At 45.7% G+C, this 26496-nt stretch overlaps 1 protein-coding gene across 8 annotated transcripts in view; it reads right to left on the bottom strand.

Moving 5' to 3' along the window:
• Positions 1 to 23572, bottom strand: part of LOC146861800 (uncharacterized) — a 1595865-nt gene extending 1572293 nt beyond the window's left edge. For 2 of the 8 annotated variants that reach the window (XR_014978334.1, XR_014978336.1), the window contains exon 1: positions 23321 to 23569. Coding sequence is in view for 1 of the 8 variants with exons in the window: in XM_085643197.1 (XP_085499323.1) it covers positions 23321 to 23408 (88 nt within the window). In the remaining 7 variants the exon portion in view is untranslated. Of the gene's footprint in view, positions 1 to 23320 lie in introns of all 8 variants that reach the window. The other 6 variants (XR_014978332.1, XM_085643197.1, XR_014978338.1 and 3 more) reach the window with 5 other exon arrangements.
• Between the last annotated feature and the right edge of the window lie 2924 nt (positions 23573 to 26496).

Raw genomic sequence — 26496 nt, forward strand, 5'->3', positions numbered from 1 at the left:
CACTTACCCTACTGTTGCACCCCCTGGAGTTAGAATAGTAATTTTTACCCCTATACTATCCAACACTTACCCTACTGTTGCACCCCCTGGAGTTAGAATAGTAATTTTTACCCCTATACTATCCAACACTTACCCTACTGTTGCACCCCCTGGAGTTAGAATAGTAATTTTTACCCCTATACTATCCAACACTTACCCTACTGTTGCACCCCCTGGAGTTAGAATAGTAATTTTTAACCCTATACTATCTAATACTTACCTTAAATGCAATTTAATATTATGCGTTGTAATGGTATGCGTTGTAAAGGTAGTATGCGTTGTAATGGATATGCGTTGTAAAGGTAGTTTTTAAAAATGCGTTGTAGTGTACTGCGTTGTAATGTCATGCGTTGTAATGGATTGTGCGTTGTAAAAAATGCGTTGTAAAGGTATGCGTTGTAATAGTATGCGTTGTAACGTCATACATCCGTGGGAATCACGGTTTGTGCTCTGTATGGATTAGAAACCATAAGTTGGCAGGGTATGCTCAGACGTGAGTCCCTTGCTCACTTTGCCACTGGATTCAAGCAAGCCTGGCTGAAGACGGCTGAAATGCCAGAAACCGGTCCCAGGATGCTTGTTTCCGGTCCAGGGAAGACATGGCTTGGCAGTTCGGGCTGGACTGTTCCCATGAGGCACAGGGTCAGACTGATTTGCATATGGCCATGTCTGAACTGGGGTGGCAGAGTGGGCTAAAGAACGGTGATGGATTAAACCCAGATCAGTTGACTGGGGGTGAGTGCTTGCAATGTTCAACACTCCATCCATCATTTCCTTTGGTTTGTACTTCTGCAACCAACACTCAGTCTATGCTCACTGAAGTAATGGAAAGTGGTGGTAATTCTATGTCCACTGCAACTTGTGTTGGTAGAACTATAATGTTATCAAAATAATATAATGCTTTTATAATGTCATTTTATTAAGAGGAGGAGAGGAAGGTGGCTAGTATAAGAACATAAGAGCCAACCATTTCCCGTTATCCTTTCCGAACAGGTTTATCTATAAGTACTATAGTTATGCAACCATACATTATATATGTTATATGGTTTATATTATTATCTTCTTAAATGGAATGTCTGAGGAATGTGTTATTGGGGAATGCTTAGCTTCTGATTTTAAGTTCTGTGTAGAAAATTATTATCTTATTTGTAATTGTGGAAGGGAGATGTGGTGTCTTGGTAATTTTAGCCAAGGTATCCTAGTTACAGCGGTAGAGTTCTGGAATGAAATGGGAGTGGGGTCTGAAGGCAACAGTTGGAGAAGGACTGGATGAAGGAGGATGCTCCAATAAAGGATACTTATACTTACCAATATATTTGTGAGAAGCAGTTTATTCTACAGAAGTCAAAGGTGGGCACCTTTAATTAACTAAATCAAACCTCTCTTGAGGATTTCATCAACCTCTTTACAAGAGGATGCAAGTTGCTGAATGATTTACAAGTATTATGTTGCAGCTGATAGTGTGCATAACAAAGAAATAAGAGAATGAAATGATATTATTTATTGCTTTCACCGATTGCAGCCAAGTAGGCTTCATTTCAACCTTTAAAATGATCTATTGCCTTGCATAGTCTTTTGTTTCCGAGATTAAGCCTGGGAGTCACGTTCCTTAGGTACCATATTTGTGATTTAAATATATTACTAGATATTAATAATGAGAAACATTACCCAAACTGAACAGCTCCCAGAAAACTAAGGCAAATGGAAATGGATCCCACCAAACTTACACTGTCTCCATGGCATGTATGCGTTAGCCCTTGTGAGCCACGAGACAGGCTCACCTCACCACTCTCAGATTTCACTAGCCGCCACTGGCAGACATTCAAACATATACTGAAACAGAGAGTTAGGGCAGACAAACAATTCACCATGCTTTGCTTGCTTTATTATTGCACTCCAATCTTACAAAAAAATAATGGAAGAAGAATGAATCGGAGTTGGCGTACACAAAGTCAAAAGCATCTGCACTCAAAAAAATCTTTGGCATGCACTTTTATATTAGGAAGGACTTAGCTATCCAATAATTTGTGCTTACTCCAATTATCTCATATTTCCATCACTTTGTCATCAGGCTGCAGTGGGTTGCAAAATTATCCATAACATTTAACTGAGTGTGTTGGGTGAATGCTGAGTTCTGAGATTCTGTTCCCCAAACTACTGCCCTAAGAAGACTTAAACTGCTCGCCTTCGCTGCCCTGAGAGTCAAATGTAGAAAAGTTGTACTCCCCAGTTCCCCTGGCCAGAGTAGGATAGGCCACTGGACACCACTCAATCACCATGTTTGGAGCCCAGAAACTCCTGTCTTCCTAGTGCCCCTGCTCCCCCCACGGCATTTGGCAGCGTAACACAGAGGTAATGACAAGCAACTTTTTTCGCGCAGATTCAATCTCAGTTTGGCTTGAAGTTGCCAATAAATCACAGCCAAAGCCTGGCCTCTTAACTTTGCCCATGCTTGTTCCTCATGTGTTGCCCTGGCACGTTTATCTCCTGGATCCGGTTGCCAGAATTTAGACGAGTCGCAATCTCTGATGCCACTGTGCAGCTCTTTCTGATTGGATAGAACATATACCCTTTTCAAACCACTAAGTACCCTCTTATTGATTGAATCTCAGGACTGACAAGCAGGGACATTTTAAGAGTTTTGGGGGCCCTGCGCTAAACTTATTTTGGGACCCCTTGTATGGATCAGCTTTGAATTTATGACCCAATTTCATCTCTTTGATGCACTCTTCAGCAAGGCCACTGACAGCTCACAGGTACACTCTTCCAAATTCTAAATGTGTTTGCATCTAATTCATGCATAGTAACATGTGTTTCCAAAATTGTAACACAGCAGCAGCTCACCAATATTACTGCAAATAATCTCCGTGACCCCCTCCCACCTCTTATATGTAAGGTCCTGTTTTAGTCTAAAAGAAATTTTTTTTTACGGATGTTGCATGAAACATTAGCACAAAATTTCTACGCAAAATGTCTGTAATAGACTCTCACATCACCCCACAATAAAAAGTAAATTAAAGGAAAATGCTATTTGCAACAATCTGTTTAAGAATTTTTCAAGTTCATCAGGGCAAGGACTTCTGCAGAACAGAGCTGTCTGTGTCAGGGGGCCCACTGAAAGGCTGGGGCCCTGGGCCAGAGCCCACTTCTCTGGTTGCATTAAGAACCGCGTTGCTACTCTTGATTTCACCGGAATGGAAGTTGTTTCCTTATGGGAGTACTGGGTGAATATTGGAATGCAAACAGGGGCATTTGTGATCAAACTTCAACTATGTCTTTTCTCAACTAATGACAATGAATTCTTTGTACATATAACTGTTTATGGCCGTAATTCTATAGCGTTTTCAATAGAAAGATAAAATGCAAACCAAGACGTGAGCTGTTGTCAATATGGACAACAACCACAAACAATGCAACAATTAGAGCCTTCAAAACCAATGTAAGTAAATGGGGTCTCATTGTGAGGAAGATTGCACAAAAAGCATACCGAGATACTCCAATGCAAATATAGAGACAAGTGACTGCGAGAGGAAAAACTTGTAATACAATCGGAATTCCATTTCATGAAAGATCACCTAAGAGCTTCCAACTAAAAGGAATAATCTAAAAAAAAGTTTCTCTTATTCGTTTAACTCTGTTTTTAAGACGTTCTAAAAAAAGAAACCTACTCCAAACTACTTTAAACAGTTAATAATGTGAAAAATGTAGAAAATGGGTTACTGTGGGCTAACTCTTGACACTACATAGAGATGGCACAAAGTTATCTACTACACTGTGTAAACGAGTTTCAATCAACGTCCAGTAGAAAACATTACGGATGGCGTTTTGTAGCATAAGTTAAGGAGTCGAAATTATGTCTGTGGTTTTCCCCCTGAGATCTGTAAGGCACCTTTAGGCTCATAGTATAATGTCACTTCCTTTTTTCCAGCAGGTTGTATGTCAGAATATTGTTGGCAAAAAGATCTTTTAACAATTGAGCCGTTGGGTGTAGGTTTTCCATTATTAACTGCAATGGGGCAATATATTTTTGTGGACAATATTTAGGTATGATATTTATGTTAAAAGACATTTTGGTTAAAATGTACTGATATAATACCCTCCAGCAATTGAGTCCATGGTTTTCTGGAAATACCCAAAAAGCGGCTCTGATTTCACACCTTAAAGACACAAAATATTAAATGTACAAACGTTGGAACTTTTTGGTTAATGGCTGTGTGTAACAGGTGTTATACCATCTTATGGGCATCCAACCCCCTGTTGCTCGGGAACGTTAACAATCCGCATTGGTGGATGTCCATAGAACCTGATCTATGGCCAGGGCCTGTGCCCAACTGCCCATATGGGGGTTGGCAGCAGGGTCCAACCTGCGGCCCAGCTTTGTACTCAACTCAGTGTGAACCTAACCCCAGATGCAAATGAACTTTGACCAATTTATAGTGGATATTGGCTGAAAAGCATGGCCTGACACATGGCCCTGCACCCAAAACTCTACTGAGCATGCCCGTCAGCTGTGTAAGATAACGTTTAACAGCAGAGTCTACGTCCAACTCACCATACACACAAATCCAGCTCAACATGACGGTCAGCTGTGCTCATTCGGGGCTCAACTCTGGGGCTGCACCTAATCCCAACATGTCATGTGGGTTGGATTGGATTAGTTGCGGAATTGTTTGTGATGGAATTGAGTGGTATGGAGTAGATTTGTGTAGTGGAATTCTGTGGCATGGTGCAGAAACCGAATATTGAATACAAAATATCAACTTGCACAAATATCGACTTGCAAATATCGTGGGTCAGAAATATCGACATACAGATTCTCATGGTCAAGAATATCGATTTTTAGGTAAGTAATATAACCTTGAACTGAAAGGAGCGCTTTAATTCATCAAAATTCCCAAGTTAATTACTCTATGTAGCTTAATTCACAAAAAGTCCATAGGCAGTTTTATATGTACCCAATTAATGCATTTTATTTCACAATGTTCTCTTCATAACTCCAGATCACACCATAATATTTAGGGGCCGATTCTGATCCTGGACTTTTATTTTACATACAAATCGGATTCGTATTTTTTTCCATACAAATCGTACAAGTCCCTTCCAACCCGTGTAGTACGATTCGTACGGAAAAAAATACATACAGATCGGCCCGATCCTTACAAATCGGATCGGGAAAAGCTGTACGACACGGACTTGTAAAAAAGACCATACAATTTGTAAAAAGGCTGTACAACCCGTCAAGTACGATTCGTACCGGGTTGTCAGCATGCGATTTGTATGGAAAATGGCCTGTATATGGGGAACGACTCGTACCGGGCTACGAAGCGAACCCCTATACGCCTCGTACCCTGGTATGACTCGTTCTGGGGGTACGACTCGTATCGGGGTATGAGTCGTATAGGGTTATGAGGCGTACAGGGGTCCCCACACATGCGAGGTGTGTGTATGGAGCGTACCCCAACATCGCGCATGTACGCACCGTACATATGCGATTTTGGGGTCCGCACCGTACATACGCACTTTTGGGGCACTTTCCATGTCATCGGTATGCACCGTACATACGCACCGTACCCCTGTATTCATGGGGTGTACGATGCGTACATGGGGGGTCCGTCTCGTACTGTTTTTGGGGCGTACAATATTTTCCCAGCACTTTTTGGCTCCTGTAAAAAAAGAGCCGTACGGAGTGCCGTTTGTATGAATCGTACTTGACGGGTTGTAAACTGCTGCCGGGAATACATGTGAACGTCGCGTACAGGGCAATCCGAATCGGAATCGCTTGTATATACGAGTTGTATGGTCTTTTTTACAATTTGTATGGAGAGCGTCTATTTGTACGGATCGTACTTCCTGGGTTGTAGGGGAATCCTTACAAGTACGAGTTGTATGGGGAAAACGCTCCATACCACGATTTGTAAAGCGTTTTTCCAGGATCGGAATCGGCCCATAAATGTAATTATTTTATTATCCAACACTTTTAATACTGTTGCACTGATTGCATTGGGAAATGTAAGTTTAAGTTTAAATATTTTCTAATAGTTTAATGTTTTAAATTATTGTAGATTTTGTTTTCTATTTTAAATTATTGATACATATATTTCATTTTTATATAATTTTAAAGTTTTAAAATAAATTCAAAATATTCGTTTATTATTTGAAAGTAAATATATATAAAGTATTATGTTTGTGTGTTTTTTTAAGTTTATTTGTTATACTTTGTTAAAATGTATATTAAATTTAATTTATTCTGTTTAAATTAATATATTATTTTATTTCATATATATATATTTTCATCAAATTTTTTACATCTATTTTTATACTTCGATATTTTTGATTCAATATTTTTGTACTTACCTGTGTGGGTATGGAAGTCGATAGTTTTGTGTTCTATATTTTCTTTCGATATTTTTAACATCAATTTTTTTGTAATCGACATTCTATCAGTGAACCATATGGCATAGTGTGCGGTGAAATTATGTGGATAGTAATCAAGTGATATTGAGTGTATTGGAATTATGTGGATTGGCATTGTGTGTTCGGGTGTATAATTATGTGGAATGGTATTTTGTGTTGTGGTGTGGTATGTAGTGGAGTTTAATTATGTGGTGTGCTGTTGAATTTTGTGGCATGATGTGGAAGTGTGAACTGTGGATTGGATGTATGTGGTCTGTTGTGTAATTGTGTTGTTGTTTTCTATTATGTGGTTTGGTATTGAATTATATGGTGTTGATTAGAAATGTGTGGAGTTGAATTGTGGTGGCATGGAAGTTTGTGAATAGTTTTGCCCTATTGATGATGAAAAAAAGATCTGTGTGTTTGGGTGTTAAGAAAGAAAGAGAGCTATTTTTGTTGTAAAATATATATTTTCTATGTGTTATGGAGTGAAGTGTTCAGTTCAGTTCAAATTCTTTATTTCGATGGTTAAAAAATCATCATAAAAAGTCCATATTAAAAACACAACACATACAATTATACAATTCATTAATATAAAAAATAACCATCAGCTGAACTGTTACACTTTATCACGATGCGAAAAGTAAGCTAATCTCTAGTGTTCCTTAATCTTACAGCAGCTTTCAGGAAGCTTATCACTGAGCATAGAGTGTACATATCATTTGCTCTTTGAAGGAACAACAAAGCTACCTTCGCATGTCGAAATTTCCCACATTTTAAAATATTAATTAAAAACATGCGTCTAGGGAGACAATAAAATGGGCACAACAATACAAAATGAAGGGATGTATGCGGTGTGTATTTAAATTATGTGCTTTGGATTGGAATAGTTAGATATGGCATTGTGTGAAGTGTAATTGTGTGGTGTAGACTGGATTTGGGTAGTGGAATTGTGTGGCATGGTGTGCAGCGGTATTATGTGGATAGTAATTATGTGTTTGACTGTATTGGAATTATGTGGAGTGGGATTATGTGTAATGGAGTGTAATTATGTTTAATGCTATTTTGTGTTGTGGAGTGGTATGTAGTGGAATTTAAATATGTAGTGTGCTGTTAAATTTTGTGGCATGATGTTGAATTTTATGTTGTGTTTGGATATATGTGGTGTGTAGTAGAATGATGTTGTGGAATTATGTGGTTTGGTGTGGAATTACGCAACATGGAGTGGATTTGTGTGGATTTGAATAGAGTGGCATGGAACAGGGTGGCATTGAGTGAAATTATGTTGAGTGGATTTATGTGGCATGGTGTGGAGTGTATATATGTGGATTATCTGGCATAGGTTGTCTTTTTGGGGTTGTATTTATGTGGTATTGAGTAGCGTGTAATTAGGGGGAGTTGAATTATGTGGGGTGTAAGTGTAGCGTCAACATTGTGCCTGTGTAAATGCATGGGTATGCATTGTGCTTGTATGAGTGCAGAGTAAGCATTTTGCTTGTGTGAATGCATGGGTGAACATTGTGCCTGTATTGGTGCAGAGAGAGCATTGTGCCTGTGTGCATGCCTGGTGGGCTAAAGCCCCCCCCAGTGTAGCACTTTTTGACCGATTGCATGCATTTGCAGCACATTTGGTTTTGGACACTGAAGGGTGTGACTCCTGCATTTAAGTAGAAACGTTACAAGAAAACATCTACTGAAGCAACAGACACCTCATGTGTCAAAAATTAGTTCCAGTCTCTAACTAGAATCAACTAATTTATTTGCTTTGTTCATTGTGTACGATGGAGAAAAACCTATAAGCCACAACTGAATCCCGTTGAAACCACTTGTGACTGGTGAACTGAATTTTCCACCAGGGAGCATGGGTGCACTGGTACTAAGAGGGCAAGAGGCATTCTCTTTTGCCGCCCCATCCGAAAATGAGGCAGGTCTGTTGTGAGCTCACCCGAAAACATGGAGCTGAATCCCAGCATGCACTGCGAGGAATTAATACCAGATGAGAAGACAGGGCCAATGTAGCCACATCACCAACGATGTGTTGCCTGTATGTTAAATGTCTACTTTATTATAATAATCCTTTAAATTTGGGGCGACTCATTTCAGGAGCTTCAAAATAAAATGTATTATGTAAACGTACTGAGGAACAAAAAGAAAATACGTGATTTGCTGCTTACAATCACACTATTTGGTTAAGTGATGAGTCAGGATTTAAGTCTCATGGAGATTAAAGCCAGGTCGTTGTGATCTACTGAGAGGGTAAAAGAAAATTACTCCTTGTAAAAAGGAGTAAGATACCAGGAGAAACTTGCCGAAATGACCATTGCTCTAATAAGTATTCACTCCCTAAAATTAGACAATGACCGCTCCTCTTCCTAAAAAACTAAGGGTAACAGGGCAGTGCCCTTGCTGCAGAACTGTAGTCTCTGTGAAGTCTTTAGTATAAGTAGTATTTGGTGCACCATGCCACTAGGGGGCTATCTTAGACTTCTGCCCTGGCTGTATTCTAGGTAGAGTGTATAATAATAAAACCATATTTTGCTTGTGGACTTAGTGCATGCAAAGAAATGGGCTTTTTCACCTAAAATAGTAATTTTTTTTAATGAAAATGGTTTTACTCTGCTATCAGTTCCTCATTTTCTACTTTGAAGAGCAGGGTGGAGATACACCCTTTTCTGTTTTCTCAAAACCAGAAATCGACTTTTGTATACATCTGTGGTAGGACCACTTAAAAGAAAGAAAATACCAGCAGACCATGCGCTCGCTTAAGGTAGGTTTTGAAACTGCTCAATTTGACCACAGGACAGCAGCACTCTGAAACAGTGCTCCTGATGGCTGTATTCGCGCTTTGCTGCTGGCCGAGACACCCACAGGGGGCCACTAGAGAGGTCAGCACTCTAGTGTTGCCTGGGAACCCCACAACCCCGCCCCCTTCAGGGGCAGGGACTCTGGTTGGAGTCCCCCCCATCTCCAGCCTAGTTGTGGCACACGAGGAGCGTCACTTCCTGGGTGCCCAAGACTTGGGGGAGGGTATATATCCCTCCCCCACCATTTTGGCGACCTCTTTTGATTGCCGCACCTGCCGTCCAGCGGTCCTCTCCATGTAGTGGGTCAGGTGGCTCGACGCTGTTCTGGTCGTGCACGGTGCCACGCGGCACAAGTCACAGTGAGTGCACCTAACAACCCCCTCCCCATTCCCGCATTTTAGGACAGGCCCGGGCGGGCCAACTGGGCCCTGCGTGGGCAGCCACGGGGAGGGTTGAGCTCTTGGTGAGCAAGGCCAGCTGCCAGCGAAGGTGGCCATTGATCGAGCCAACGGGGTACGGGTTACGCCCGTGGGTGGAGGAGCATTCCCCTAGCCGGTACCTTGCACTTGTCCACGCTGGGGATTGTGCGCATCGCTCCATGCCCCCTGAACAAGGAGGCACATAGGGCCACAAGGGTTTCCGTGAGCTTGGCGGTGGCGCTGCCACTCCGTGCAGGATTGTAGACGGAAGGCCTCTGTGGCTACCTGATGGGACGTCTCTGCTGCCGGGAACGGTAGATCCCTGTGGACTGGCAGAGAAAACATTTGCTGGGCTCACTGCGTGCGGGGAGTTCCTGGCCCGACGTAGCGGTACCGGGTGCCAAGTACTTCCCGGGATCGCACACACCAAGAAGTGCCTGATATGTGTAGATGCGCTCCAGGGCGAGGCGGTGCGTCAGCGCGGGAGCATATGTCCCAGGTCGAGCCCTGGGGTCGGGTGCACGTCTTTCTCCGGCAGCAATACAGTACATGGGCCTGCTCTCAAGCTGCCGGTGGAATATGGCTTCACTCTGGGTCTCTGCCCGCCGGTCTCTGAGCTTTAGTAGCTCACTGCTGGAGCCTCTGTTAGAATCATCTTGTTGTTCGTTTGTCGGCCCGTAGGAACGTGAGGCTGCCCCTGGAAGGTGTAGGCCGCGGGGGGCTGTTTGACAGTTCAGACACGGTACATGAAATAATGATGCTGATGTGTAAGCCATTCCTGTCCGAACTGGCATACTCCCAGGAACAGCCGGTAATACTCAGCGGGACTCCAGGAAACTGATGTTGGCCCGGGTGAGTTCCTCAGCCATGGGGGAGGGGGGCACTCAGTCGGACAAGTCTACCGGTGAGCACTTGGTAGATCGGAGGACAGCAGTCCAATAACAGGCGTCCTTGGGGCACAGGTTCAAGTCCGTCTCTGTGTGTTTTTGCCTCGAGGGGCATGAGCAGGGAGCATTGGGGGGTTGGGATCGGTCGCTCAGTGCTCTGATCCTGGGAGGGACACCTACCTACCCGTGCTTGGCACTTTTCCTGGTGGGGGTGATGTCCCTGGTGGACTCCGTTGGAATGCTGACATCGTGGTTCCAGTGGCTGAAAAGTAACATTTTATCTCATGCAATATTTTACCCGCTTCACGATGTACGGGTTCCCATGTCAGATCTGAGCTGCTTTCAGTCCTCTTTTTCTTTTGTCATTTTACATCCTAATTCCGAAATGCACAAAAACCTACAAGGACCAGCTAGAGAGGTCATGCATGCACATGAGAACTTGAAAAAGAATGCTTCGTTGAGAAATTGTGCATCACCTGACCAACACGTCTTGGGGAAATGGAGAGCAGCTTTGAATGACGGTCAAACAAGTTCACTCTGTGCTCCAAGGCCATGCATATCGTGGTACACACTCTTAGTGCCAATATCGGCAATAGTTATCACAAAGCACATAAGACATAAGTGCATAAATAAAAACACACGACACTGTAATGTAAGTGGAGAAATATTGCTGCAGGTTTATTAGCATAACCAATATGCAAACAAGGTGGGTTATCTTACGGGCGATCCCAGGGCAGGCCAGCCCTATGCCGCCTGCCCGTCTGATAAGCCTAGAGTCACCATGGCAACGCCAACTGGTGTATACCAAATATTGGGAGGGTCCACCCCTCCCATCCGTGGACCACCAGTCCACATGCTTCACCACGCCCCCCCGTGATGGGTGGGCGGAGCATAAATGGCAGCCCCCGGTTGCTCAGACCCACAACCGCCTTTCGGTTAACGGGGCGCCGTCGTTCTTCCAGGGGACCCGCTAAACATCCCTGGGTATCCTGGCTTAGCACCCCATGGTGCTGCTGCATGCTGTACCCCTTGGTAAGTGCAGACCCTGGATCGCCCTGTAACTCCTCCTGCAACACAAAGTAACATTGTTAGAAAAAACCTGCCCCCCCCTTTTGTCCCTCCGGACGCCGGGTAAGCGGAGGGGCGGGCAAGGCGAACGAGCGGACAAGAGGACGAGGAGGGGGCGGAGACAGTATAAGTACCCCTGTCTCCTGCCCGCCCTCGCCGGAAACAGCTATCTGTTGGGGTCTCCCCCGGACTGGCCCAGGGACTCGACCTCCCACCCCTGTGCCTTCCTGTGGCACTAAGGCGGCCGCCCTCCAAGGGGCGGGCCGCTGCGCGACCCCCCCCCCGGGCAGCCTTACATAGTGCCAATATCGGCAACAGTTATCACAAAGCACATAAGACATAAGTGCATAAATAAAAACACACGACACTGTAATGTAAGTGGAGAAATATTGCTGCAGGTTTATTAGCATAACCAATATGCAAACAAGGTGGGTTATCTTACGGGCGATCCCAGGGCAGGCCAGCCCTATGCCGCCTGCCCGTCTGATAAGCCTAGAGTCACCATGGCAACGCCAACTGGTGTATACCAAATATTGGGAGGGTCCACCCCTCCCATCCGTGGACCACCAGTCCACATGCTTCACCACGCCCCCCCGTGATGGGTGGGCGGAGCATAAATGGCAGCCCCCGGTTGCTCAGACCCACAACCGCCTTTCGGTTAACGGGGCGCCGTCGTTCTTCCAGGGGACCCGCTAAACATCCCTGGGTATCCTGGCTTAGCACCCCATGGTGCTGCTGCATGCTGTACCCCTTGGTAAGTGCAGACCCTGGATCGCCCTGTAACTCCTCCACAGCCTTGGGAGTGGCCACCGTCACTACCAGGGCCCCCCACCAAGGTAGACCTATTTCCCTACAACCAGCTGCAGCCAACGCTTCCCCTAGGTCCAGTAGGAAAAGATCCATGCCTAAACTAGGACTTCTCCCAGGTCCAGCCAAAACAAGTCTCCGCCCAACCGGGCCGACGGCCAGCATGTACCATCAGGACAGGTTCCCCCAACCATTTTAAAATCCCCCGTGGAATTGACTGAAATGACCTTAAACCTTGAATAGGCGATGGTCCAAAGTTGCCTTTGCCTGGCTAAAGAACAATCCCTTTGACAAGACACTCCTGCCTGGCAGTGCCAATGCGGGAGGAGGTAAGCGTTGCAAGCGCCCTTACTTCCTCTTCCACTCAGCTGGAGTACGCCCATCATATTCCATCAGTCACCACCAACTGTAAACCCTTGCCCTCCCAAAATGCTGCTAGTATATCAGGGAGAGACAGGACAGGGTGCCCACAGAGGAGAACCAACGTGTAAAATTCTTCTCTATTTTGGATACTGGGAAAGCCAATTAGTCTCCTGCTAAATTGTGGCTATCAGAGTGTTACCCCGGGGTTTCCCTTGATCATATGGACCATATGCCCCCGTTCTGCTGCTTCACCTGATTGTTAACATGAACCCCAGCGCAGACCACCGGCCTATGACCCATGTTTGGCCAAGCCTGAGCTAAAACACTTCTGAACAGCATGAAACAGGCTAACCACCAGCATTGCATTCTGAATGTTCCTGACGCGGCCCAGAAACATGCGCATAACTAAAGCAACTGGCACCATGCCATAAAAGTATCAATTCAGCCTTCTATGAATGCAAAATGTGCTCTGTATTAGTGTTCCCTCCAAACCAGCCGCCCTAACCAGGCAACCCGCACCCTCCTGGCACTGGCACACTCCCGCCCCAGCTGCCCTAGAGTGCCTGGTCGTGTGTGGCCACAACCTACGTTCTATCACTGACGTTATATCGGGGTGTGATGACACTCAACTAACTCTACTGCTGAGTGCCCCTTGCACCATCGCAAGTATGTCTTTGCACACTTAGTGGCTGGATGTAAAGTCAGATGACATTGGCAGCCCGGTCCCGGGCGAACATAGCAGCTTTACAGTTTCTGGTGGTGTAGACCGTACCTGTAGCTTGCGAACCGAATGCAATTCCCTTGCTCCTGTTGAGCACGAAACCCACAACAATTTCTCACCAACGTACAATACCTTACTGCTGCTCATCATTTCCTAGCAGAATGTTGACCAATCAATGTTCTGCAATGGCACTACTTTGCAGCCTGCACCAGTCTGCCAGTGTCCAAAAGACCTTTGTCCTGCCGCCTGGCCTAAGCAATCTAGTCCTGTTCTAGAAGCGCCTGCTTCAGCCCTGGAGCAAACAATTCGCCAGTAACCCAAACTGACCCTGATGCGAAACAAACCATGCCAAGGCACACAGGAGTGTGTAATAACTAATAGCAGGTCTAACAGTGTCAACAAGCATCTTCCGCTTACAATAGGTGTGAAGGAGTAGGGGTTTCCAGTGAGAATAAGATGACAGCAAATACAGCGGGAGGAGCGACCAATGACCTGCCCAAAGACTCTTCGAAATCCTCCTACCGAATGATGTGGGAGCTCGCCACCAACCTCTGTCCCAGCCTGCCACCCCCCAAGTATTTGGAACCCTATTGCTCCAAGGAAGGAGGGGGGGAGGAGGGGCAGTGTGGTCTGAAGATGTGTGTGATGGAGGACATGTGTCCTAGCGTACAAGGCACAACAGTGAGTGTACTAACTAATAGCAGGTCTAACAGCGTCAACAGGCATCCTCAGCTTACAATAGGTGTGATGGAGTAAGGGTATCCATTGAGCATCAAGATGACAGCTTCCCATCTGCCCGACCGTGGTGGGAACCACTCCTGATATTCTGGTACACATGGTCCCTGTTCACCTGTCACTGCCTGATGTACGTGACCTAGGTACATGGTCCCCTTGCATGGCGGCATGCCATTGAGACCAACATTCCTTCCCTGATAAGTGCCACTATCTGCCTACGCTACAATCTTGCCTGGCGTTCTATCATGCCCAGATATACCACGCGATGATTGCTCTCCTCCGTCACTTGACCCGACCACACCTAGAAGAACAAACACAGCGAGAGGAAGCAGCCTGTGACCTGCCCCAAAAACCACCATCCCGCATCAAACCGACCCGATGGAAAGACAACCAGCGCCTAAAGCTCTACACCCGCGGATGACCCAGGAAACGGATGACCCAGGAAATAACCAATCGTTTAACAATCGAGTAAATAACAACGGACATCCTTTCAGCATCTGAAGGCCTAGCCCTTCAGAAGAACCTGGGACCCCCAGTGCCAGGCATCAGAGCAGGCCACGGCACCAGTGGTGTGACTGAGCTTAGCCCACTTCCGTGTGAGCCAAGGCCCGCGAAGCATCTTTTTTTTTTTTTTTGATCGCTGAGCACACGTAAACCACTCTAGCTGTTCCTTGCCGCTAGGTCGTCCTACCCTAAGGAGCCCCAATGAACGACGAGGTAACCTTAACACTCACTCAACACTGGGCGTAACTCTTTGCTTGACCTAGATGCTGGATGCAAAGTGACACCTCCCCCTGCTCCCGACCATAGTGGTGAAGTGTCCCATGAGTGCTCGGTTAATATAAAAGACCTGGACATAACCGAGGGAGCCCTGCGCAGCTACAGACGCCTGACAGATGTCCCGTTCCGTGGAAGTCTGCAGGATCACCATTCATAGCGTTACTCTAATGCGCATAGGGAAATACATTATATTTATAAATCTGTATGTGAGCGCAAAAGGTTTTTTTTTTTTTTTTTTTTTTTTTTTTTTATAATGCTACTGGTTGCGGTAGCATGCAAGTCTATCACATGTAGTATGGTGGTCCATGACTATTGTCTACTTCCCCAACTTTGATATTTACATTTAGTTAATTTCCCCTGTTTCGGAATTTACGTCAGGTGGACCCTTGTTATCACACACAAAAAGGACCCAACCCGCCAAACTTTGCTGTTCCATTCCAGACAAAAGCAGCTTACAGGTGTGTGTCAAAAACCCAACTTACTGGAACTCATTTATCGACCACAGTAAGAAAGTAACTGCGTGTGCCTGCTGAGCTCTGACCTTTTGACCTCACAGTCACACAACCTCCTGCCCGTGCATACCAATGGATATAGCCCGTAAATTGCTGTTGTGCTGTGCGAGATGTCGGTCTGTCGCTAGGAGCTCCCTCTCTTGATACCTGTGGTTACTCATCCTAGTACCCCGGAGCTGTGGCCAGCCAGGACTGTTGGCTATGTCTCTGACACCGTTACGCTGTTGTAACAGATACTGATCTGTAGATAAAGGCATTCTCTAAACATCCATGTACCTCAGACCGTAGCGGACAAGAGGACGAGGAGGGGGCGGAGACAGTATAAGTACCCCTGTCTCCTGCCCGCCCTCGCCGGAAACAGCTATCTGTTGGGGTCTCCCCCGGACTGGCGCAGGGACTCGACCTCCCACCCCTGTGCCTTCCTGTGGCACTAAGGCGGCCGCCCTCCAAGGGGCGGGCCGCTGCGCGACCCCCCCCCGGGCAGCCTTACAATTGATAGACAGCAGCACTTGAGAGCAACTCTCTCTCTGACAAATATGGGGCAGGGGTTTGCAAACCCGAGGCTCTCGTGTGGCAGCTCAGAGCACTTCACGCAAGTCATTGGATGCCCACCATAGCATTGTCAAACAGAAAACTCTGTAAGGAAGCGGGTGAGATAGCTCAGCTGGTTTTTGGCCCTGCTGCAGATGGGTGAGAACAAACAGCAGATCACAGAAGTGTGTACAAACAGTAAACCACAGACATGCCTCTTGGTAGTCAGGCCATTATTGTGTCTCTGCCGTGCAGTACTACTGGAACCGTAAATGGTCCTATCTAATCCCACACTACCAACAGAGTAATAAAATGATGTACTACTAAGCACTATAAAACAGTCACCAGTACATGTATGAAATGTAGTTGTACACGTAAGCACAATCATACTTGCAGAGGCATCCAAGAAGCTATCATTTTATCAGATTAAAAGGGGAAATACCCTCTAACGTTTTAAATATACTCTGTTAACATTGTACATGTATGAAATGTACTTATACATGTAAGCAGACTCATACTTGCAGAGGTATCCAAGAAGCCACAATTGTGTCATATTAAAATCCGGTTAAGGGGCTGGCCTTCTCTGCCTGCTGAGGCTCTTCCTAACTCAGCTGCTTGCTGTAATTGCTGTTTTTCTGTTGTGCCTGTGGGGCTGCGAGTGGCCCCTGGTTCCGCTAGTACACATTTGAGTACCCTTTCACCTTCCACGAGTATTGAAAGTGCATCTCTTGTGACTCGTTCAAAGGTTATGCTGGCCGGCTCGTTTTCTCGTCGCTGCAGGCTAGGTGGTGCAGTAAAGGCCAGTGGGGCCAGATCTGAGTTGGTGGTGTAAGGAAGGTCTGGGTTTCTGGGGCTGCAAGGCATAGGGGGGCTCTGAGCGGGAACTGACTAGATGGCGGTCAGCTAGTTCTTAGTTGGTGGTTTGAGCTTTATATACAGGCAGGAAGTACCCAAACAGATGCTCCGGTCTTCCTCCTGGGAGTGTTCCTGCCACCGGGCGGCACTGCCCCTTGTTTTGTTTTACATTTGGGCACACAATCCCCCCGTGCCTACCATATGAATGGGTCCATCTGCAACACACCTGGTGTCATGTGCAATGCTTTAATACATTGGGCAGCATGTGCGCACAGGAGTAACACCTCAAAAATTTTATTGCTTGGGATTAGAGAGAAAGGGAGATCTGGTAGGGACGATTTAGACATAGTGCATTTCATGCCAGATCTGAAACGGGGAGCAGGATTCCCGCTGGATTGCTGCAGGTGCCGGTTTGATCTCGGGCGGAACCTAGAATTACTCGCAGTTTTAAGGGCATTCCAGCCCTGCCTGCTGAGGCCCTCCCACTCAGCTGCTTGCGGTATCTGCGGCTTGGCTTTTGTGCCACCCAGCATTACAACGCCTAAAATGTATGCGCTTCACAGGGGTGTGCAGCTGGTACATGCTAGGTGTATGGCAGATGTGTTGACTTAAACCCTACCAGGCACTTGTACTAATTTAACCAATGTGCAATAATAGGAGAGTAGTTGAACTAGCAGTTCACCACATGGGACAACAACCTCACATTGTGTAACAGTTATCTGATGCCCAACCTCTGTCTTCAGAGGGACCACGGATAGGGAACATATCAGTTTCACATATTAGTTTCACAGCGTTTGTGTGGCACTAGATGAACGGACACACGTGAACGTAAGGCCTCTTTGGCGCTTTGTCTTTGCAGTACACTCTCACCACAGAAGGCAAAGACAGGCTGTAACCCTTTATGGAAGGTTTATTTGGCTGTGTGGGATCTCTGAGCGGTGTAGTAGGCGAGTGTTTTGACACAATTTCCATATGCCTGAAGTGTGGCGTGAGCACAAGTTTCACAAAGCCTAAACAAAGTAAGGAACTTGATGGCACATAGGGATCCCAGCATGGCGACACAGCATCTGTCAGGCAGATGACTGATGGGTTTGTAGGATAAGGAATTGGTGATTCACCCTTGTTTTCATTTAGGCGAGGTGGCACACCGAGTGGCCTTGTAGGGCATAAGTTTGCGTAAATTCACTACATGTCTATTGGCTGGCGCAGCACTTGGTCATCAGTCTGTACCTTGTACTGGGGATCATCCAGGTTACAAAGAGCGGCATGGATAGCCAGGGCTCCCCACCCCCCCTATTTTTGCTGCATCGGTGGAGCAGTGGCAGTTGTGGAGGATTAGTAGGCATGTGCACCCCTGCTCAGTGCCAGCAATGGGGTCTGGGAAGGACCCGGCTGTTACAGGGCATGGTAAAGCGCAGTGTCTGGCGAACCTCAGTCTTCATTATTCTCAGGAGGCCCTCAAGCTTCAAGCAGGGGGCGTTGTTCATGGGTGGATCCTTCAGCGATGCCTTGGTGAGTGACTTGCACAGGGGGTTGGGTTTGTGGTGCCTTTCCTTTGGAGTTGGGATGTTCGTCTAAACCTCAGTGTCCTGTTTGGCGCCTGGGTGGCGTGCGCCGTGAGAGGTCTGTCTTGTATTATTGCATTGAGTGAAGATTTCGCCGTTTGGCCAGCAAGGTCCTTTGGCCACCAGGAGTTATGCATGTGGCCCTTCTCAATGTCCCATTGATGAATGTGCTACTGATGACAAATGGTAAAATGGTTGTCGGTTTTGGCCGGGGCTCGGCAAGTATGGTTTCATCTTTCTCACCTAATACTTGTGCATTTTCGACCTAGAAGCCAAGTATACTTCACGGGGCTCTGCTCACACCAAAGTGGGCCAAGATCACACAAAGCACAGGATGAGAGTGCAGTGTCAGTCATATATGGCAAATTATGAGAAACATGCCAGAGGTAGCGAATATGACATCACAGACTAGATCAGTGATAATATCATGGTTCATCTTTTGTCCCAATATAGACAAAAGGGGTCGAGAACAACTATGTTGCAGGTTCAATTACGTTACGGGTTGTTACTGGATGGGGACGTTGTCATATCTTACTGGCTAGGCAATACTTTTCAGATAGTCTCGATGCTTAGAGTTTCGTGTTGGTCTAATGGGTGTAATTACTGATATCGATATGTCTCCCTCATCTGCACTGTTTGATTTTGCTCGCAAGAAAGTGTCAGTCACAGTCCTTTAAATGTCACTCATAGTTGCACTGTAATGATGAAAATGTCACTCATAGCAAACTGAAACCTTGGCAGCTTTGGATGGGGGCTCTTGGTTGGCTTTGCAACTGAGCTAGACTTGTGGCTTATTTATCTGATGCAAATAGAAGCATTGACTAAGCCAAAAAATGGATTTGTTGTAGGTGTAGTGTTCCTTTTGTATTAAATATAGGGATGCAATGACATAGCGGTAAAATACCAGGCAAGTGCAAGGTCCCTAACACATTGATAGTCAAGCACTGGGGTAGATGTAACATGAAAGGCATGGTCCTACTTGGGTTGTCCCCAGGTTCTGGGGTCAAACTGGGTTGGAGCATTAAGTCTTCAGTCCTTAGGTAGCATCCAGCAACCCTTCAATGCAAGTGGGGCAGTTAACGATAGATAAGTATCAGCGAGTGGGTAACATACACTGGCCATTCAGCGACATCGTGCCCCAGGGGCATGCGCGCTTCACTAATACACAGAGCAGCAACCAGAAGGGTGCCAAGTGTCTAAAGACAGTAAAGAAGTTTAAGATATGTGTGTCTCTGGCGTACAGCTGGGTGGAGCCAGTCCCATTTAGATGCAAAAAGAGGCACAGGGTCAGACTGATTTGCATATGGCCATGACTGAACTGGGGGGCGGGGAGAGCTAAAGAATGAGGATTGATTAAACCCAGATCAGTTGACTGGGGGTGAGTGCTTGCTATGTCAACACTCCGTCCAACATCCCCTTTGGTATCGCTTTGTTCGCCCTAAGTAGGCAGGGTATGCCCAGACGTGGGTCCCTTGTTCACTTTGCCACTGGATTCAAGCTAGCCTGGCTGATGAGGGTTATGAACCCGAAACCGGTCCCAGGATGCTTGTTTCTGGTCCAGGGAAGACATGGCTTGGCAGTTCGGGCTGGGCTGCTCCCATGAGGCACAGGGTCAGACTGAATTGCATATGGCCATGTCTGAACTGGGGTGGTGGAGTGAGCTAAGAAGGATGATGGATTAAACCCAGATCAGTAGACTGGGGGTAAGTGTTTGATTTGGTCAAATGCTCCGTCCAACATCCCCTTTGGTATCGCTCAGTCCCATTTAGAGGTACGCCCGGGTGAAAATTATGTGCTCCTTCTGGTTCCCATGACCTAGGCGGTGTATGGCATCTCCCACATCAAATGTTAGGCACCATATTACAGACAGTGCGCCATGTATTGAATCAGACAGATTCTCTAAGTGGGTATGCCTAGGGGGCTTCAGCAGAGGGAGCTGAGCGGGTGAAATTCCCATATGGAATAAGGGATGCAGGGTAAGTGCTGGAGAGCAGCCTTGCTCATTGTCTCATATGCCTAGTTATGGACATTGCTGTGTGCCTTGATTTAGCAAGCAAGGGACTGTGCCAAGGTTAAGTATTCCTTCTCGCCCTATTATCCGAAGTAGGCAATTGGGGGTATGAGTGGTCTCCTAACTAGTGAGCTGCTGTCCCAGAGATGGGAGACACATGTGTTCAGACGCACATGGTGCTAGAAGAGCGGCAGCTAGTGTGATCAACAAATAGGTGGGGCATTGTCAGCCAGAGTGTCTGAAACTGTCGTGGGGTGTATACTTCACAGGCCAAAAGGACTTTTTATTTCATCTGACACTAGCTGATCCAAGCTAACGTCAAGGGCGTACTGCTTAAATCAGACAGATTCTCTAGCTTGTATGCCTAGGGGGTTCCACCACAGAGGGAACTGAACGGGCAAAATTCCCACAAGGAATAAGGGATACATGGCAAGGGCAGGAGGGCCCTTGCCCATTGACACACACTTCTAGTTATGAACACTCCTGTGCATCAATATTTAGCAAGCATAGGGACTGTTCAAAGGTGATGTATAATCCTTCTCGCCATAATAGCCAAAGTAGGCAGGAGAGTGGGGGAGTGGTCACCTAGCAAGTGGGCTGCTGTCCCATAGATGGGGCACACAGGTGTTCAGGCACACACGGTACTAGAAGGACGGCAGCTAGGTGAGATCAGCAAATAGATGGGGAAATGTGAGCCATGGTGTCTGCATTCGTCCGGCCCAGAGTTGGTACGGGGCTAAGGCATGTGATGCTGGGGAACTTTCCTGCATGAGGGTGAATAGTGCTTGGCACAACTTCACAGGCCAAAAGGGCCTTTTGTTTCATCAGACACTAGCTGACCCAGGCCACCATCAAGGGCTATTGGGATATAGATAGGGCCATCTATAACCAGTAGGGATGGTTCTCTTTCATCTAGATTTGCAGGAGGCTCTAGACAGGAGAGGTTGCGGGTAGACTATAGCTGTTTTGGTGGGGGGCTCTGGCGGAGACGGTGGCTGCCTCCAGAGCTGTGGCTGAGTTACAGGGTGATCTGGAAGCAGGCCGTTACCAAGGGTACCTCTGCATGGCACCATAGGGGGTGCCAGAGCCAAAGCCAAGGAGCCTCATGGGAGGGTCCTTGAAACCGTGTCGGCGCCCCGCTAGTCCTTTGGGCGGTTGTGGGCCTGAACAACCGGGGGGTTTGCTATGCGAAGCTCCCCCCTGAAAGGGGCGTGAGTAAGAAGGTACCAACGGTCACGTGATACGGGAAGAGGATCACTAGTAAGGGCAGCACAGGCGGGGTTCGCCCCAGTGCTGCCTGGCTCATCGGGCAGGCGGCTCAGTTGGTTGCCTGCCCTTGGATCGCCCGTAAGATAACCCACCTATTACATAACAGTGTATGTAATAAACCTGCAGCGACTTTACCCAAACAAAAAATAGTTTTGTGTGTTTATTTATGCCTAATGTATATTATGTTAGAGGGGTGGAAAAGGATGCCAATGACGATACTATGTGTGTGAATAGCCCAACCACCCACAGTATTGCCCCCCCTCACAGCACTCCAGGAAGCTCTAAAAGGGATGCGTTGGATGAAGTCTTCTTCACGATGAAAGGTGGTGGGAGAACGTCACCCTGAGCCGATGCCAAAGAAAAAGTAGTGCCCAGAGCTTGAAGTGGCAGTTCTTAAAAGCAGGTGCCGTGAGGGGTCCTTATCCGGATCTCCATTTCTGCCCTCACACTCAGCCTGGAAAATAAAATCTTAACTCTGCGGCAGTACCACTGCTCAAAGACTTTGATGTAACTTCAAAGAGACTCGTTATAGTTCTTTCACAGTCATCATTTCCAAACTGTGAAACCTTTTCAATATTATATACAACAAAGCATAGTCGATGCTTATTTATTGTATGCAACTAACAACCATTGACAAAGCCAATAGCCCTGTCTTATTGTAGGTATAATGTTACTTGTTATGTTATATATCTAGATGCAATGACAGATGCAGAAGAATTCCAATGGGCCGACACACTATGCTAAGTACATATTTTTAGTTTATGTATTTTTAATCCACGCCATAAAATTACATCACCCACGCCTCTTTGAGAGACCCCGCCACCCCCAGCTTTTTCATCCTACTTAAACCAAAATAGATGGCCAGAAGGGAACTGATCCATATAACAGGGTCAGATCCCAGGAGAGAATAAAACGGCCAAAAGGCGGGACAAATGTGAACTTTTCACCAAAAGAACGGAAGGAATTTTGAAATGCAGACATAGGAACCAATGAAAATCAGTAGGCGTGGTGAAAGCCCACAGAGCAGATAACTACATGTCGAGAGAGAGCGCATGCGCTCCCTAGGCTTGATCTCATAAAAAACCTTAACACTAATTCATTGTTTCTTTTTCTCATAAGACATTTACATAAGTATAAAAAACCTCAGCAATTCCATGAAAAAACACAGGTAAAGTGATGCTATGGTTAAGAAAAAAAGCTTTTCATAATGGTAAACTATACTGGGTAGTCAATTAAAGTAATTCTCTCCCCCTTCTTAATTTGATTCCGCTGAAGTCAGTACATTTTCTCATTTCTGCCTCTGCTGTAACGCTTACCATACAAAGGTGGCCATAGAATGCCATACTTTGATTTCTAGATACCCTTGCATGACTTGTTTCCCTGTCTGGGGGTCTCAGCCTTACATTATCAACCACTGTATTTATTTATGACACATGGACTATGAACTCTAAACAAATCTTGTATCGATTAATTCTGAATAGCATTTGGATAAATCACTCGACTTCAGAGGTCATAGTCTAATGGCACTTTTTCCATCTATTGTTTATTGCATGCTCCTTACCCTGGGCCCTGGTTGGGGGGCTGGAGAATCCTGGGGGACCGAGTGCGCAATCATTACTTCTATTGGAATCATATCTCCAATTCTCCATGGTACCTCCGGTTTCTTACTTTGCCACCTCATGGGGGTTTTTGTTCTTTCAGGACTGCTTCCAAAGCCTTACAGATAGGGACTGCGAGAATAGATTGTCTGAGTTGCTATGAAAAGGCTGGGTCACCCTTGCATCACAATGGCCCCTCAGATGAATAATGGCTTTCCTGAGCAGGGCGTGGTGTGAGCATCACTGGTCACAATAGGTCTAGTGGGGCAGACACTCTCTTGGACTGCTCTAGCCTTGAAAGGGTCTATTTGAGAAATGCAGTTCGTGTCCCAAGCAGGCCTGGTATAAGGCAAGGATGCATGTTTTCCTGTTATTAGAAAGTTATCTTTATTATTCAGGGTTGTGCCGCCTTCCAGTCGGTTCATTATTTCCTCATCCCATGTGACAGAGACACAGAGGGAGTGAGCCGCCTGCCAGGGGAATGAAGGGAGAGAGGCCTGCCAGGGGAATGAAGGGAGAGAGCCCTGGCAGAGCACGCGCAGCGGCTCTTGTTTAGTCCGCACGCGCGCGGTCACGTGATGGGCAGGGTCTGCGGCAGCAGTAAAGCCTCATCCGATCTGGCTTGAAGAACAGCTCTGAGGTGCGCACCGCCTTCCATTTCAGTCCGGGATTATGGTGACTGCGTAACAAAGTACTCTTGGACAGTAAATGGATACTTTGATTTTTTTATGTGTTCTCTTTGCCTTTTGTGGGCCTCGAGGGCAGCAACGGGATATGAAAGCATAGATGGGACGCACACAACAACAAATGTGAACCATCTGGTTTCTTTTTCAAAAGGAAACTTGCATTTTCATTCCAGTGTAATTAATCCTTTAGCCTGACGCGTTTCGAGGCTCAAGCCTCTTACTCATAGGCAGCTATGAATGTCTCACCGAGAGCTCTGATTAAATAATTAACTGTATGATTGACCCCAGTGGGCAGCGCTGAGTGCGTTTGCCATTTACTGCATGCTGGGACGTGTGGTCCCATTCCGAACGAATCTCACTCTCCAGTGGGTTCTGTTTGCACATTCATCTCTTAAAAGCACATTATTTCCTCCAGCAGGCCCCAGAACGATGTGCAGGTTTAGTTTACCTCATTTGCTGTGCTGCAAAAACGGGTGTACTCACAGTTCATACCATGCAGCCTCTCGGTTAAATTCCTGGGATGGTGCTGTCCTCCACGGCAGGGCAGCCCTGTCAATTGATGTCCAAACAAATGCCCGAAAGCTTAAGGATGCACACAACAGCAAATGTGAACCATCTGGTTTATTTTTCAAAAATAAACTTGCATTTTCATTCCAGTGTAATTAATCCTTTAGCCTGACACGTTTCGATGCTCCAGCATCTTACTCGTAGGCAGCTATGAATGTCTCACCGAGAGCTCTGATTAAATAATTAACTGCATGCTTAACCCCCAGTGGGCCTCGCTGAGTGCGTTTGCCATTTAATGCATGCTGGGACTTGTGGTCCTATTCAGAGCGAATCTCACCCTCCAGTGGGTTCTGTTTGCACATTCATGTCTTAAAAGCATATTATTTCCTCCAGTAGGCCCCAGAACGATGTGCAGGTTTAGTTTACCTCATTTGCTGTGCTGCAAAAATGGGTGTATCCTTGCACATTACTCTGGGGCCCACTGAGGGTGAAACAAATTGCTTTTAAAATTTGAAAGTGTGCGCAGGACCTACTGGAGGGGGACACTTGTTCTGAATGGGACCACATGTCCCAGCATGCAGGAATAAACGCACTGAGCGAGGCCAACTGGGGGCAGTAGAAAAGAAAACAGCATGCAGTCAATTATGTAAATCGAAACCTCCTGCTAGACGCTCACTCCACGAGCGACCTTTGAGAAGGAAGCGGAAAGCCTTGAAATGCGTAAGGTCTAAAGGACGATGACCGAAGATTAATGTTGCAAGTTTCCTCTGTGAAAATAAAACCGCCTGTTTTTCATTTGCTGAGAGTGCGTCCCTAAGCTTTCAGGCATTTTGGTATATATATATATATATATATATATATATATATATATATATATATATATAACCCAGCCCCGCATAAAATGATAGAGCCAAAATTATGCTACTCCATCCTTAATGACATCACAGCAAGTGACATCATATGACTTTGGACTCTGAATCTACCCAGGAAGTGAGGCCACATGACCTTAAAGCATGCAGGTAAAATCATAATAATTAACATCACTGAGGTTCCATAATAACTTCTTGATTAATATAACACAGCAACCCAGAATGATGTGTAATTTAAATACCACCTATATTACGGTGGAAATATGATATGCGAGAGGATCATTACTCACTTCTCCTTGTATTACATGAACAGTGAGGTTTTTGCCTGAAGAGGATATAATACACAGAGCCGCAATGGGACCCTAATTTATTAATATCACAAACTACGAAAGATTTAATAGTACCCCTGCTGTATAACACAACGAGAAATGAATTGATAAATCATAGGGAGATGGAAAGAGATTTTTTAAAAAAATGTCCACATGTATTAAATGATATATAGTGTGTAGAGAATACGAAATGTGTTATTGGCTTAAATTATTCCTTATTGTTTATACATTTTGATTAATGATCATCTGCATGGCACTATCATTTGTGCAAAGCACAGAGGTGACAATGGTATTGAAACACTTAATCTTTTATGTATTCACATAATAAAACATGGCAAAAACATGTTTAACAATATATTTGCTTTTTAGTTCGTTTTCTTATTTAATCAGAAGAGTGTGCATTACACTGCAGAATGTATTCATCAAGGCACTGCTTACCTTCTGTTCTTGCAGTGATGGTCAAAGATCTTTCAAAGTGGTGGGCCAGAATACCTGCCCTAAATTGTAGTGAGTGAAGCTTGAGCTGACCTCTTCTAGGGAGGGTTCAAGAGGGTTCTTCCCTTTCTTTCCGAGAACATTCAGAAAAGAATTGGGGGAAATAGTGCATTTAAAGCACTGTTTTCACATACATTTTCTGAAAAACTTTAAGCTCTTGTAAGATGATTTACAATTAGATGTACAATAGTATAAACACAATATTAATATGTAGCTGAAAACAAGATATTATGGAGCAAATTTACTAGAAAAT

The sequence above is a fragment of the Triturus cristatus genome, chromosome 2_2 (assembly GCF_964204655.1).
Source record: "Triturus cristatus chromosome 2_2, aTriCri1.1, whole genome shotgun sequence".
Lineage (NCBI taxonomy): Eukaryota > Metazoa > Chordata > Amphibia > Caudata > Salamandridae > Triturus > Triturus cristatus.